Source organism: Xiphophorus hellerii, chromosome 16 (assembly GCF_003331165.1).
Source record: "Xiphophorus hellerii strain 12219 chromosome 16, Xiphophorus_hellerii-4.1, whole genome shotgun sequence".
Taxonomy (NCBI): Eukaryota; Metazoa; Chordata; class Actinopteri; order Cyprinodontiformes; family Poeciliidae; genus Xiphophorus; species Xiphophorus hellerii.
The window spans coordinates 4,696,027-4,712,447 of record NC_045687.1 but is presented as its reverse complement, the minus strand read 5'-3'; the positions used below and the strand labels follow the sequence as shown (position 1 = coordinate 4,712,447).

Sequence of the window (16,421 nt, the reverse complement as noted above, 5' to 3'; positions counted from 1 at the left end):
TACATTTTCAAGAAATAAATATTTATTGTAGTCAGACCTTGTAGATTTATTCAAGTATGACGAAATTGGCTACCTAAGCGTGAAAACAATTTCAAGGATTATTATTAATGATAACAGTAAGCGGCGATTAGGATTTCCATACAGGCAACAAATGAGGACAGCTAAGATTGAAAAGGAGGGCTTATTGAACTGGTAGCGTACCTTTTTGTCGTGTGGTGATGTGGATTGATTTCATTGGTCCATGTAAGTATTAAAGCTCCACTATGAGCCAATCACAATACAAACCGCAAATCCACGTTTCGAAAACAGTAGCATAATAATAATGATAGTTATCTAAATTTAAAGAAGATAATTACATTATTTATTTATTTTAAAGGCATCTATACTTTCTACATTGTGAGACTATTTGAGTATCACAAATACAGTTGATTTTTTGTGGTTTAATTTTATGTTATTCATTATTTTGTTGTTTAATGTTATTTATTGTGTTGTATGCGCAATATTTTTTTTCTGCAATGTTCTTTGTTCGAAAAAAAAAAAACTAGTTAAAAAAAAAATCATTCAATAAGTACCGTAGTGGTTCATTTAATATTTAACACATTCCACACACAAACACTGTACTGATATTTACCAACTTTAAAAAAAAAATCTAAAAACAATACACACAGCACAGTATTTTTGCTTTTTATTCAACACTGCATTTAATAATCCAAACCAATTTACATAGTCTAGAAAAGATAGAATAAAATTTGATTTCAGTTTTAATAGATGTGGACAAAAAGAAAACAAAAACCTGTGTTTTCCACACTATTTACTGCTACACTTTGAAAAAGATGAACAACAACAAAAAAAAAACAATATTGATCTTGTTTTAAAGAACGAGCAGTAGTTATGGTTTCCAGTTTTGGTTCTCCTACCACATCAATTGTTTTTGTTAATAAGGCTTAAGCCACCAACACCTTATTTTTGAGTAATTGAGAATGTAAAAATCCACTACAAATCAGCTGTATTATAATCATGTAAATTTTTGGCAAGTAAATCAAAACTTCCAGTCCTACTAGTAAAATCGCAGACATAAATATATAACGGTCAATCCTTAAAAAAGTAAGAAAATAAATATAGTCTATCCTAGCATCTGTAGAAAAGAAGGGGATAAGTATTAAAATATATTTTTAATCAACACATTTAGCATATAAATTCACCACATCCCTGTTTTCAAGTTAATGCCTATAACAGCTGTTTACATGTGGTGTAAGTGCCTGGCTTTCTGAAAGTAAATCCACTTACTTGACATGAAAAAGAAAAAAATCCTGGGAAATTAAAGACATAAAACGAATACCTGAAAATGACAATATAAAAACATGTATTCCTAACTTAAATCATCTCTGTCAAGTTAAAAAACAAACAAACCACAAAAGATCCTTCAGGTAGAAATAGCAAACAAACAGACTGAACTTTAGGTCACATTATCCTGAAGAGTGGCAGCAACGAATGCTTACAGTCGCACAGAGTGTACTGGTAAAGATGCCCACAGTAATTGTCAGTCTGCATCAAAACATTAGCAAGTGTTCCAGGTTCTGGCAGTGCATCGTTGTGTAGTCCTGAGAGGCGGCGTTTAGGTTTCCACCTACTGCATGCCCAGGTGCCTGGTGGGGGAGGCCTGACCCGAGCAGCCAGTGACGGGCGACACGGACAGGCTGCGAAACAGGAGGTCCATGGAGGGCAGCAGGGGCTTCAGGAGGCTGACCGGGCAGAAAGCGGAGCCTCCATGGGGGGTAAAGTTGACTTTATTAGGGTCCGGGCAGGAGGGCTGGAGGAGCTGCTCATCTGGACAGGCAGACCTGGAAATAAAAAGATTCAAAGAGGACATAGAATCAGTGCTAAAGTACATCAAGAATAAATTTAAACACTTCAAATTAAGTTATGAACATCTTTGGTTAAAGCTGCAATGTGTCACTTTGATTAAAAAAAATTTTTTTTGACACATTTGTTGAAATTATCACTACGTGTGGCAGTATGGTATGATAATCTGATAACCTGTGAAGAAACCGTGCTAACTAGAAACAACCAATCAGAGCCAGGAGGCGGGTCTTAGCGCTGTCAATCACCTTCCTTGCTCTCTGGTGTGCTTCTGCTAGCATAGCATGTTGTGAATGATAAATCTAGCTAACACCGAAGATGGTACATAAACATTAAGTTGTTTCTCTGCCATAAGCACATTTAGCAGCGAGTACATGAGTTAACTGACAGCGCCAAGACCCTCCTCCTGGCTCTGACTGGTTGATTTTGTTTGGGAGCGGTGCATCTTTTCAGTCGCCCATAACTCAGGCAACAGGTGGAGATCGATCTTTCCACAATTTAGAAGAGAATGTAAAGTTAAGAAGAAATTGTGATATTTAAATGATAAAAATGACAATAATTCATATATATAACAAAAAAAATAACAAAATTAGACAAAAGGAAATTTTTCCAAATCAGTTTTTTTCAATAAAATCTTGTGAAACTTTAATCAAAATTGCAGGTGTGTGTCTTTGGTAAATATTAGGTTAAAACATGTTTGTTTTTCATTCAGTGGATAGAAAAATCAAGACATTTTAATCAAGTAAGAATAGAAATACTTCATAATAAAATTACTCAAATAAAAGTAAAAAGTAAAGCATAGTAAAAATACTATAAAAAGTAATTTTTTTCAAGTTGAACTGAGTAAAAGTAACTAGTTACAACTCAACTCTGTTTACAACAGACCTTTGTGGACCTTCAATATTTATATATTAGTTACTAGACCAACTAAAACTTACATTGCTTCCTCACAAACTCGAATTCGCTCGCAGCCTTCTGGCGGGACGCGCTGGAAGGCGTAGGTTTTGTTTGGACGGGGCGAAGATGAGCAGGGCTGCTGAAGAGGAGCTTCCAGTGCGAACGAAGGAAGCGACGCTGATGAAGAGGAGCACAATCCTTCAGGCTCTGCACAGACCCACACACACCACTAAACACAGGAACTGAAAACTGATAATTCAGCATCACGCTCTGAAAACAGTCCAGAGTCCAACCTGGGTCCAACATGGGGCACGGCGGCGGGGAGGGGGACAATCGTGATGCGTCCAGGTGGCATGGGGAACCGGATGGGAGTGACGAGTCGAGCGGACATGGAGACAGGGAGGGAGACGGGAGGGATGGGGAGGGTTCGCTCTGAGAGCCGCTGCTGCATCTCTGAGCCGGGACAGGAGCTCTGTGGCCGTCTGGGATATCCAAGATCTGGAATATTCAGCTGAATTAACTTAAACACTAACCGTTTCACATTATTATAAGTAATATGCATAAGAGTAAAGCTGTCACTGTAACAAATCTTACTGGACAATAAACTGACAAAGAAGTTACTCCGACGAACAATAATATTGTTGCTTTGAGACTAGGCCTGGACAATAAATCAGTAATATATATCGCGATAGACACATGATAAATATCAAAAGAAAATATGTCTGACAGAATATTCAATATACCGCATAGCATGCTGGGAGATTTAGGCAGAGGAAAGACATTAACTGCTCAGTTCTCACTGCTAGCTAAGAAATGTTGGTGGAATCAACTCACTCACTCGCCCTTTGGTTACCTAGCAACTCACTCACTTGCCCTTTGGTTACCTAGCAACTCACTCACTCGCCCTTTGGTTACCTAGCAACGACCTGTTGAGTAACTTGCCCAGCAGCAGTTTACGATTTCTCTTTGTAACTGCTTGAATGTAAAAAACAATATTCACGGCACCAGTTTGGCAGCATTTTATAAAACTATTTAATATATTTAATATTTAAAACTCAAAAGCACAACTCAGTGATCCGACCTCATGCTCATCGTCTGGTTTCTCAGACACAAACACTTCCTCCAGCTCCAAGCTGAGACCCTCAACGCTCCGTCTCAGCCGCGGTGCAAGCCTGTTCAGAGGCATCATGGGAACTGTCTGCAGAAAAACGGTTAAATGTGACCTGTTATATAACTTCTTTGGCCTGCTTTAGGGCGTCTTCTTCCTTTAAATCTAAATAAACTGCTGCTGACCACGTATCCCAGCTCAACGTTTACACTCACAGTGAGAATTGCTGCAAACACTTGTCCCTTCCAGCAGCCATTGCACAGCGAATACAGCGGTAAAACTAGCTCACCAAACATGCTGGAGTTCTATTTGTGCTGCTAGGTAACTGGGTGGAACTCCGCCGGGGTTGCTAGGTTACAACGCAGTGCCCACATAATGTGACTTACCAATCAGAAGTCTTTTGAAATGGTTCATTTCCAGACGCCAAAATAACATTCACTTATTGCCACAAATCAGCTGGCTTTTTATTTTAAGCATTTGGATTGTTTTTAGAAGCAGTTGAGATCCAAAGAGAAGTATGAAAACGGGAAAAATGGGAATTTTGTGTAATGAATTGCTGCAAATAAATTCCAAAACTAACATAGACAACATTCATGCCAATGCTGACTGACTGTAAGCTTCTAACCAGAACTATATTTATTTACAGTTAATTTTGGTCTTAACTACAAAGACCAGTTAAGACCTAGTCTTTGTGGTTAAGCAGATTAAGATCTAAGATCATTTTCATTCAGCCAAGAAGTTTGTTTCTGATAGATAATGACACCTGGATCTCTAACAATATAATAAAACATTGATAAATTCCATCCATCCATTCATCATCCATTTTATCCGGGGTCGGGTCGCGGGGGTAGCAGCTTCAGAAGGGAGGCCCAGACTTCCCTCTCCCCGGCCACTTCTTCCAGCTCCTCTGGGGGAATCCCAAGGCGTTCCCAGGCCAGCCGAGAGACAGAGTCCCTCCAGCGTGTCCTGGGTCTTCCCCGGTTCCTCCTCCCGGTGGGACGTGCCCAGAACACCTCACCAGGGAGGCGTCCAGGAGGCATCCTGACCAGATGCCCGAGCCTCAACTGGCTCCTCTCGATGTGAAGGAGCAGCGGCTCTACTCTGAGTCCTTCCCAGATGGCCGAGCTTCTCACCCTATCTCTAAGAGAGAGCCCAGCCACCCTACGGAGAAAACCCATTTCGGCCGCTTGTATCCGCAATCTCGTTCTTTCGGTCACGACCCAAAGCTCATGACCATAGATGAGGGTGGGAACGTAGATCAAAAGGTAAATCGAGAGCTTCATTGATAAAATATTTTTATTATTATTAATTGATCAATTATTTTTTAAAGTTTTTGTGTAAAGTCAAAGATTTTTGGCAATAAGTTCATGTTTTTTGTGTGTGGAAAGTTACCAGTCTGAAAAACCTCTGGAATGTAACATCGCAATTCAGAAGCCCAGTCCGTTACCTAGCAACCCAAGTGGAGCTCAAGCATGTTTGGTCAGCTGGTTTTACCGCTGTATTTTGTTTGTTGTTGACTTAATATCCAGAAACCACTTACTGCATTCTTGTTGGTTGTGCAGGAGGCTCCACTTCTGCTTTACAAAGATGTATTGTTCTATAATTGGGCATCTATTTGAAGTCATTTTCACATGCAAATAACTACAAATGATAAATGATGAGTTGGAGGCGTGGCCAGCACCAAGTTATTTGGATTTAAAGTGATAGAAGGCTCTAAAACAGCTCATTCTGAATAAATTTGTGCATAAACATAAACAAACATACATTTCGTAATAATAAAGTACCTGAGTGACGCCTGCCGCCTGTCCTGCCGGCAGCGTGCCGTGGGGGAGCTCATATCCTGCAGAGGGAGGAGCGTTCCTGGAGCGTTTTTGCAGATGGTGCCTCACTTTGGCCACCTGAGGGCAGAAAGGAGATAAAACTGATTTAGGTTCCAGTTTGACTGACTCTGAAATGGAAGGGTTACGAACTTTCCCCCGGGTCCTGTTAATATTTCAAGCTAAAGACGTGAAAAAGCGTTGTTTTAAACTTTTTTAGTGAAGTACTTGCCTCCTTCAGGTGCTCTGCACTTCCCCAAGACGCTGAGCGCTTGTGCCCACCCGCGCTCCTCCTTCCCCGGGTCTCCTCTGTCCAGCAACACGGAGTCTTTAAAAACACACACAGTCAGATGAACAAGGAGTCCAGTGTCTCGTGTCTCACACTCTTGAGGGGGGATAACGCGGATCAAAGCAGAGGTCAGCAGGTTTGACCTTTGAGAGGAACTCTACGTTTTCTGCTGAGCCAGCAAACGGCCACCAGCTCTACGGCTTTGAGAGACGCCGAGGCCCACACCTGTCTCACACACCTGTCCCACAACAGCTGTACAGAGGAAGGTGACAAGAAACCACTGTGAGCTGCAAAAACAGCCCCGCTTTCGCAAACACGCACTGAAAAAACACAAAACCTTATCGAGTGTTTTTGGTAAGACAAAACCAACTTACAAGTAACTTTTTAGGAAGCTGCAGGAGCTTGTTTTAAGTCAAGAAGTCCTTAATATCGAAGAAAAATATTAAGTTCCACTGGCGTTGTTACCTAGCAACCAGAACCAAGCCCAGCCCGTTACCTAGCAACCCAGGGCAGATTATTTCACTTATATCAAGGGAAAAATTTCTTTGTTATATAGTGAAATAACCTACCAATGGAACTACTACTTTTAAAAAACAATATTAAGGACTTACTGACTTAAAATAAACATCTTAATCTTCTTGAAAAGTTACTTTTAATGTAGTTTTGTCTTAATTCAAGTGTACTGAGATATTTGCACTACAAACTAAGAAAATGGTTGGTGAGATTTTGCGTTTTTCCAATGAAATTGACAAAAAGCCACTGTGAGCTGCAAAAACACAAAATCAAGCATTTTTGTTGAGTTTCTAGTGCAGACATCTTAGTACACTTGAAATAGGACAAAACTAACTTACTACTAATTTTTCAGCAAGAAATATGACATAAATTTAAGTCAATAGTTACCTAATATAATTAAAATTTACCAGTTAGTTCCACTGTCAAATTTCTTCACTTATAACTACACCATTTTTCCATGTTATAAGTGAAATAATCTGACAATGGAACTGGTACTTTTTCCACAAATATTGAGGAATTATTGACTTAAAACAAGCCTCTACATCTTTCTGACAAGTTGTTTGTAAGTTAGTTTTGTCTTATTTCAACTGTCCGAACATATTTGCACAAGAAACTCTTGGGGTTTTTTTGCAGTGAATGTGATAAGGAACCACTGTTAGCTGCAAAAACACAAAATCTTAGTTTCTACTACAAACATTTTTGTACACTTCAAATAGAAGAAGTTCCACTGGCAGATTATTTCACTCATAATATGGGAAAAATCTGCTAGAACAAGTAATTTTTTAAATCAATATTATATAATAATTTACTCAAGACAAGTGCACTGAGATATTTTGAGCAGAAACTAGACCAAAGATACTTGGTAAGACACACAGATGTGAAACTCCCCCATCCAAACCTCACAATCAAACACAAACTCGTCGCCTCGTTGGACTCAAACTCGCACCCTAACCTTATTCCCCCCCAAAAACAAGAAAACATTAAATTTTCACTTCTTTTTCAGTCACCCTCCATACCGATTTCTTCACATTCACTTTTGATCGCCTGCCAGCTGCAGCCTGGTCGACCCCTCTGAGCTGCTGGTTCTGGACGTTCATCCCGACCGGATTCTGGGTTGGACCGGCTACGCTAAAGCTTTGGCTTCCCAAACAGCCCGGCCCACTCTGTGGGCTCCATTATATTCATCAGCTAACTTCCTTTGCCTCAGAAATACAACCTCATCTCAAAGTATCAGCTTCAAAACGCTACAGAAAAGTTTCCTCCTGCAGGAAAAACACATCTCATGTCCAGCAGGCTAAATGGGTCAGAATACAGCATGCGTGAGTCATTCAGTGACACTGGAATAAAGTTACAGCTTCCTAATCGCCCCCCGTCCTCCATGTAATCATCCAGATCTAACATCCCACCCTTCCCATAACATGAGCAGGGCATCATGGGACACCGACCTATAAAAAGACCTAAAACGTAGACGAGAATGTGGCCTGCATGGCTAATGTTTCCATCTAAACGGAGCAGAGCAGCGACTTACATCTGTAGTTCTGTGATCAAAATTATTTTTATTAGGTTCTCAAATGATTTAAATCTAAATAAAGAGGAATTTATGACTACAAGGCCTTAAAATAGGCAGCAAATAACCAGCTTTCCAACCTCAGGTTTGATAGAGCACTTCCAGAAAACGTTACCAAGGATTTTTGGTCCAATTTTGTGCAAATATATTAGTACACCTGAAATAAGACAAAACTAACTTATGAGTAACTTTTTAGCAAAATATCGGAGCTTGTTTTAGGTAAATAATTCCTTAATATTTGTGGGAAAAGTTCTAGTAGTATTGTCAGATTATTTCACTTATAAGATGGGAAAAATGTCTTGTTATAAGGCAAGTAATTAGGAGTGTACCGATTTATTTTGATTGTGTGCCGATTTCCTTAATTTTGGGAGATCGGTGATCGGCCGATTTTTACATATGAAGCCAATCTTATCCACCGATTTTACCCAGCTTGGCAAATGTGTAATGTGTCCTCTTTTACTCTCCCGTGAGAAAGGTTTGACGGACAGACTGGCCCAAAAATACTTAGTAGGATTTTGTGTTTTTACAGTGTTGTGGATCAATTTGATGAAAAAAGGCCAAACTTTTACATCAATATTAAGAAAGTATTGGCTTAAAACAAGCTCCTATTTTTTTATGGGGAGTTACTTGTTAGTTAGTTTTGTCTTATTTCAAGTTTAATCAGATATTTGAACTAAATTAGACCAAAAAAAACATTTTTGTGTTTTTGCAGTGAAGGTGACAAGAAAACAATGTGAGCAGCAAAAACACAAGATCTTACCAAGTATTTTTCTTTTTCTCATTTAAACATCTTAGTACACTTGAAATAAAACAAAACTAACTTAGAAGTAACTTTTCAGCAAGATATATGAGCCAATAATTCCTTAATCTTGATGAAAAAGTTCTAGTTCTACTGGTAGATTATTTCATTTGTAACAATTAATTTTTTCCATAATATAAGGGAAATAATCTGCCTATGAAACTAGAACATTTCCATCAATACTAAGTAATTATCTACTTAAAACAAGGTTCTATTTCTTGCTGAAAAGTTACTTCTAATTTAGTTTTATCTTATTTTAAGTCTACTAAGATATTTGCACAATCAGAATGAAATTAAACCAGATAAAAATCTTGATATTTGCAATAACAAATGGCTATTTTATAAAACCAAAGCAGTAAGATGCAATATTTAGCTAAGATTATAGTTTTGATGACTAACTTTTCGGTTGAAATTCCATCCACATGTCAAAATCTGAACTAGTTTACTCTGCCTTCAGCGTGTGTGTGTGTGTGTGTGTGAATGAACGAATGGGAAACACATGTAAAGAGTTTTGCATAGTCCGTCTAAGGTTACAATGACCTAAATAGACTGCAGGGCTTTCAACATTCATAAATAAAGTGTCTCTAAATACGTTAAAAAAAAAGTGTTTATTTTGCATTTTAAGTAGCCAAATATTTGCAGAAATATTCAGAAATTCCAACTCTTTTTTAATGTTTCAACACATATCAGAGCATTTTAGTGATATTTCTGGTTAGTTTAGTGTAATCACAGGGCTGTAATGCCATCTGACGTAAAGCAGCGGAGCTTCAGGGGGGTTGGTGGCGAGCCGGGGGGATGGGGCGAGGTCAGGAGGGGTCGTTCGATCACAATGCAGGCAAAGTGGGTTCATGCAGGCCTTAAACTGTGTCAGCAGCCAGGATGAAGATGATGCTAAGTCTTTGTGCACCAGATACAGTGGAGGGGCGGCGGAGGGGAAGCAGCAGTTTGAGGAAGAACAAAAACGAATATTTCCAGTTGGCTGCTTTTCAACTGCTGCATCAAACTGGAAGCCCAGACACCTGCAGATCTCTGGGTTTTACCAACACAGCCTGGGGCTGAGGCATTCTGGGGGATGAGCCCGTCTGCAGCAGGTTTCATCTGATCAAACATGTTCAGCCCTGGGCAGTAAACCAGCAATATGGACAAAAAAATTACCTTTTTCTCGCCAAATCAGATTTTAATTGATTTATTTACTTTGTTTTTGGTTGCTTTCTCATCTACGGCAGAGTATTAGGGCCACTATAAGAATTTTAATAAAATAGAATTATGAGAATAAAGTCTGAATGTTATTAGAATACAGTATGTTGAGACTTTATTTTTGCAATATTACTGACTATATTCTAATAACATTACTGACTTTATTCTAGTAATATTATGACATTATTCTTGTATTTATATGACTTTATTCTCATAATTTTAGTTTAAAATTTATTATTTTTATGGTCCTATTACTGTGTCTTTCTATTTTAAAAACAAAATTACAAAAAATATTTTCAAAAAGTGGCTTTTATTTCTAAAATACAACGTTTGAGAAATTTTATGAGAAATTTTGTTTAATTATGATAAAATAGTCATAATATTAAAGAAAAAAAAGACACAGTTTTACCAAAAAAGTATTAAAATTCTGAGAAAAAAGCTTTTAGAGTTATCAAGATCAGTTCATGTGATTCTTTCTTCAAAATAGGCTCTGTTGTTTGCACAATCACTTTAAAATCCAGCTGCTGATAATAATTTGACACTAATTGGTCACAAGGAGTTCTCATAAACTTATTACTTTATTCTGGTAATATTACAACTTTATTCCTTCAATATTATTACTTCAATCAAATAAAAAAAAATCCTAGCTTGGTCCTGATATTGCATTGAGGAGTTGACCTGAAGTCCAAATAAACAGAAACCGTAAAACATGCTTGTCAAACAAGATGGCCGCCAACACTCTGAACTATGGAAACCCGGAGGAGCATTAGCGAAAAAAAATGCCAGTTTTTCCAAAGATTAAATCTTAAAATACCCTAAATTTCAATTTGCCCAAATCCCTAAGCACTTATGCTAAAACTTAGTTGTTAATCGAAGGGCTTCAGGATAAAATGGCGTTTACCTGAGTGGCTTTGTCGTTGACGCAGGCGGCCTCTGCCTCTCTGGGCCACTGGCCCTGCAGATACGGTCCGACGATCGTATCCAGAGAAAGAGTTCGGCGGATCGTGGGCCTCGGCGGGCGAGCGGCGGTTTTATCAACTTTAGAAACAGAAAAAAACATAAACAATAAATGAGTAATGAAGTATAAGTTGGTGACAGATGAACACGAAATGGTGCATGATTGTGAAAAGAAGATTTTCATCTGTATTCAGTCCGTTTTACTTGGAAATGAAAAAATAAAAATACTTGTTATTGTTATTTGTTAGAAGCATCCATGTTTAATTGTATTTTAAAGGCTTCTTTTAACAAGTTAGGATAAGTTTATGGTCTATGCAAAACATATTCATTACATTTTTTGTAAATCCTTCTTAAATAATGAGATTTTAGTTCATTCATTTCTATCTATTTTGAAAGTTAGCTGTTTTAGGATGTCTTGTCACTTTAAATCCAAATTATCTGCTGCTGGCCACGCCCCCAAACTCAATATTTACACTCGCACATGAAAATGACTACAAACAGAAACGTAATGTAAGCATGTTTCAAAGATGTGCAGCCGTACATCTTTGAAAAGCAGAAGTGGTGCCTCCTACACAACCAACAAGAATGTAGCAAGTCAACAACAAAATACTTGTCTTTTCCAGCAGCCATTGTACAGCACATACAGCGGTAAAACAAAAATCCAAAAACCCAAAAAGTTTCTACCACTGGTTTTACTGTCAATTGTCGACATAACGCGCTAAATCTTAAATGAATGAGTGATATATAAAAAAAAAAGGGACGGAGTGATTTGCGGCTAATTATCAACTCTGCAACAACTAGATGACAAGGTCAGGAAAAGGTTTAAATTTTTTAAAAATTGCCAGGGAGAGGAAAGTAGGTCAGGTACGTTAGCTTGACTTTGACAATCTTAACATGTAGATGTGCTGCAGAATTTGGTTCAATAAAAAAAAAGGGCGACCCACACACCAACCGTCTGGCAAATCATCAGCAGAGCAGGTTGTTAAATTAGGTTGAATGTACCACTACTGTGTTCAGATGATTGCTTATCGCAAAATAAATAAACATCAAGCATGAAAACATTAAACTCTAACGGACTAAATGTTCTGCTCTTTGTGAGAGAAATGATTGAGTGTTCTTTGGTGATGAAAAAGTGAAAATATATAATATTGAAAGAATAAACTCATAATACTACAAGAATAAAACTACAATATTGCAAGGTTACGGTTGCAATAATATGAGAATAAAGTTGTGATATTACCAGAGCTCCGACATGAAAAAGCAGTTTTACAGCTGCGATAAACCGAGGAACGTTGAGCATTTTATGAAGTTATACTTTGGTATCAGTTTTACAAATAAGGAAGTACTTAATCTGCTAATATCAGTATCAGATTATTATCAGTAACAGACCTGCTACTGATAATATGACACTGATGTGTTTACTACGACTTTATTCTGGTAGTTTTATGACTCTCACCACAAGCTGATAGTTTATTTCCCACCAACCTGTAAGCAAATCCACATTATGCTGTCTTTTACTGGGGAGGCAGAAAGTATAAATAACATGCAGATGTGAGTTTCATGGACCTAAAGTAACAAGCACTGTGAGGGAAACAAAGAGGCCTTTAAAAGTGCTGCTGCTGCTGCTGCTGTGTTAGCGTTGAAAACTCCAGCAGGTCACAGTGCAAAGGGGCATCCGAGTGTCCAAATAAAAACATGAGAGGAAAATTATGTTTCAGGGTCAGTAACCTCCTTTGTTGACATAGATTTCTCAGAGTGTCCTGAAAGTCTAATTTTAGGCCAACAAGCCAAGTGAAACTGAAGCTCCTTCTGTTAGGATTATGACAAGAATGGGACATTTTTTTTCCTTTAGAGCTACAAGCCTTTCTGTCATTCAAGCACTGCAAAAATACAAACTTTTACCAAGTAATTCTGGACCATGTTTTAATGCAAATATCTTTGTACACTAGAAATAAGACAAAACTAACTTAGAAAAACTCTTCAGCAAAATATAGAAGCTTGTTTTTAGTCAATAATTTGTTAATATTGATTAAAAAAATGTCTTAATTCGCCAATGGAGCTCGTACTTTTTCATCAATATTAAGGAATTATTTACTTAAAACAAGTTGCTACATCTTCCTGTAAAGTTACTCATAAGTTAGTTTTGTTTTATTTCAAGTGTACTAAGACATTTGCACTTAACTATACCAAAGTTTCGTGGTGAGATTTTGTGTTTTTGCAGTGTAGATAAAGCTTGCAACTACCAATTATTTCAGTATTTGATTGTTTACGCTGATGATTAATCAATTATTTGGATTTAAAACAAAAAACTAATTTGTAAACACTGATATTTATCAACTTATTTTGTCGTGGAAAATTAGTTTTCTCTAATATGCATTTTCATATTTTTCTTGACGGGAAGTTTTCATTTTAATTTCGATGTCTTTACTAAGTGAGTTGACAATTATTTCAATAATCAATTAATCGTTTCAGCCCCACTTGTCTAATATAGAACATATCAGGGTCACCTTTCCTAATTGCTTTAATGTTTTAAAGTCATTGTTGATTTAAGATAATGTCTTCTTTCTATGCACACGTGCTTGATGACATCACAAATGATCGGCGTTTCTTCGACTACATCGATTCTTGTCTTTTGTTTAACTACTAACGCAACTCTGCTTGTTGTCATTTATTGCTTTAGTTACGTGAAACGTAAACATATTTCCTAATCACGCAACATATGAAGGTTCATTTTGCAATTTCGAAGCAAAAATGTAACATTTATAAAGCAACTGAAAACTAGCTGTAGTGTCTCTGCGGTGCGTGGAAGTGACCGCCGCCTGCTGCGTGTATTTACCCGCTTTGGGCTCTCTGCACAGGGGAGCGGAGCCTCTCTGGAGCTGGAACGGGACGGTGGCTCGGAGGGGCTGCAGGCTGGGGTTGCTGCATCCCCGGGGCGCTCCTCCGCTCCGACCCGACATGCCCACCCTGCCCTCCTCCCGCCCCGCACGCACCCACTCCGCTTATGAAAACACACTTTTACTGACTGCAAAGTTCCCGTCGTAGCCCAGTTTTTCAATCAGTCCCTCCGAGTCGCTGGACGCACAAACTGCAGGAGTTTCTGCTGTGTACTTTAAACAGAAATATAATCCGAGTGAAATCCGCTGTCTAATCCCGTGTGAATTATCTCATGAGTGATGCGATCGCCTCACATTTCGTGGTTCCCTTCTCTGCAGAATGACAACCTGTGCGACTAACTCGTGTGGCACTTTATTTCTAATTCAAGCGGATCTGGTTGGTAGCTGCAGAATATTTCTGAATGCCTATTGGGCGTCACATCCATCTGTCTTCTTGAAGGAGAGCAAAACTCCTCCACCCCCTATCACCCCCAAAAAGAAGAAGAAGAAGAAGAAAAAAAAATCCCACCCACTTTGTTAAGATTTCTGTTCTGCTTTGCAGGGCATAGGGCCATCCATCCCCTCCTCCATTTAAACCCAGACCATGTAAGCGTTCACAGTGGCCTCACATTGTCCTTACTTATATTTTACATACCATAATACTTGTAAACAAAAGAAATCTTGAGTTATTGCACATTTATACATCTATACATAACTTCTAGCAGACAGTCTGGATTTTCTCCCACTTACTTTGATTCCCTGCAGTAAAATTAACTATTTATTTTTTAAGTTTCGTCAGCTCTAGTTGTATTTATTTAGCACTTACCATACCAGAAAGTGGGCTATGAGAAAGGGGGAAGACATGCGGCAACTGCCCGATCGAGGACTGAAAGGCCGCTTCCGGTAGAATTTCTACCCAGCCAATCAGCGAACAGACGTAGAAGTTGCAAATTCCAAAACAGCGAATTCCCGCGCTGTTTTGGAGTCAACGTGTCTTGGACGAAGCCTTTCAGTCCGTGTTAGCCACGCTTCCAAATATTTAATTAGCATCAACAGCCGTCATGTTCAGCTCTGTATTTCTCTCTTTGCGGTGAAGTATGGTTATTTAGGTACGCTGCTTCCGGTAAGCTTCATATCATCGACATGGCGCATTACACATGTCATGGACTAACGTAAAACTTCAATAGAGTCCACAAGAGTCAAAATAGTGAAAATATAATACACAATGTAAAGTGTAACATAGTATTTAATTGGGGAAAATAATTAGTGAACATAACTTGACTTTGGTAAAGGTTTTGGTAATATTCAATTAAACTCAAGTCCAGTGAATATTTGGGTTTATATTGAATTACAATGTTGACTTTAATCAAATAATTTAAGTGGATTTAACTTATATTTTGATGTGGTTATGCATATGATTTAAATAAGCTGACGGGCTTTTGAGGTGAAAACATTTTATATTGATTATTTCACTTATAAAATTGGAAAAATGTCTTGTTATGAGTGTAATAATCTCCCAGTGGAGGAAACACTTTAAAAATCAATAATAAGGAATGATTTACCTAAAACAAGTTCCTATATCTTGATGAAAAATCACTTGTAAGCTATTCAAGTGTACAAAGATATCAGTGACGTGCGGTGAGGTTCATAGCTGGTGAGGCACTGACTTAATCATAATCATATTTATATCATATAAACCCCCTGCATGTTATTGTTTACATAAGGAAATTTCGCGCATGCGGACAACGCTGGAGGGCAAAGACTATTCTTATATATGCCATCCATAGCCGCGCTGCTTCCGTTAACTCAAACTTGAACATTTAGATATTTTTAATTTCGTGCTGTGCTCCACAGCAAAGGGGGAAACCGTTAAAGTACAACTCAAAACCACTTATTTTATAGCTTCTGCATGAGCGCAGCTACGCGGAGACTCGTTGCCATAGCAACTGACCACAACGCCACCAAAAAACCCATATTTCGCCCACAAAGAGCAGAACTTTGAGTTTGTTGCCGTAGTATGGTTTTAATGTTTATTTTGTGATTATTAATAAGTGATTGCTGTGGTAAGAGGAAAAAACTATAAATATATCGCTGCACTTTACTGTATGGCTAGCTCCATGGCTAGCTCGCCGTTACTGTCTCTTACTCTGCAGTTGTGGAGTCACAATGTCTGGGATCATGAGCGCCCCCTGCCATGAGGCAAGAGAACTGCCTGCCTCACCTCGAATCTGTTCTCTGTCGTTTCTGATCGCTCGTCAGCACACGAAACACGTTACACACAGTTGGTGACAAAAAACACTGTACATTATATTATATAAGCTAAATTATGGAAAATCAGTTAAATGAATAAATCATTAAATGTTTTTTAGCCATTTTATTGGCGGCGTACAGAAAGGAGAAGCATGGTCTCAAAATGGCAGCCAGTGCAGTTAGCCAGAGGTGGATCAATCCCAGGTGAGGCTCAGCTCACTGCTGCTTCACCGGCTTCGCTTTTCAGCGTTTGAATGGGAAAATGCGAAAATTCAGTGATTTTGAAGAAAG

General features: G+C 38.4%; 1 protein-coding gene across 2 annotated transcripts; it reads right to left on the bottom strand.

Annotated features, from left to right (window-relative positions):
• Window positions 1-670: 670 nt before the first annotated feature.
• On the bottom strand, window positions 671-13,964 carry fam117aa (family with sequence similarity 117 member Aa). 2 transcript variants are annotated; one of them, XM_032588667.1, is made up of 8 exons: window positions 13,841-13,964; window positions 10,949-11,085; window positions 5,915-6,010; window positions 5,650-5,763; window positions 3,839-3,955; window positions 3,051-3,255; window positions 2,799-2,964; window positions 671-1,841 (listed from the first exon to the last, which is right to left on the bottom strand). In XM_032588667.1, the coding sequence occupies exons 1-8, from the start codon at window positions 13,962-13,964 to the stop codon at window positions 1,628-1,630; spliced, it is 1,173 nt and encodes a 390-aa protein (XP_032444558.1). In that variant the 3' UTR covers window positions 671-1,627. The 2 variants fall into 2 exon arrangements, with proteins under 2 accessions (XP_032444558.1, XP_032444560.1); XM_032588669.1 differs by lacking the exons at window positions 10,949-11,085; window positions 13,841-13,964 and adding an exon at window positions 7,501-7,874.
• Between the last annotated feature and the right edge of the window lie 2,457 nt (window positions 13,965-16,421).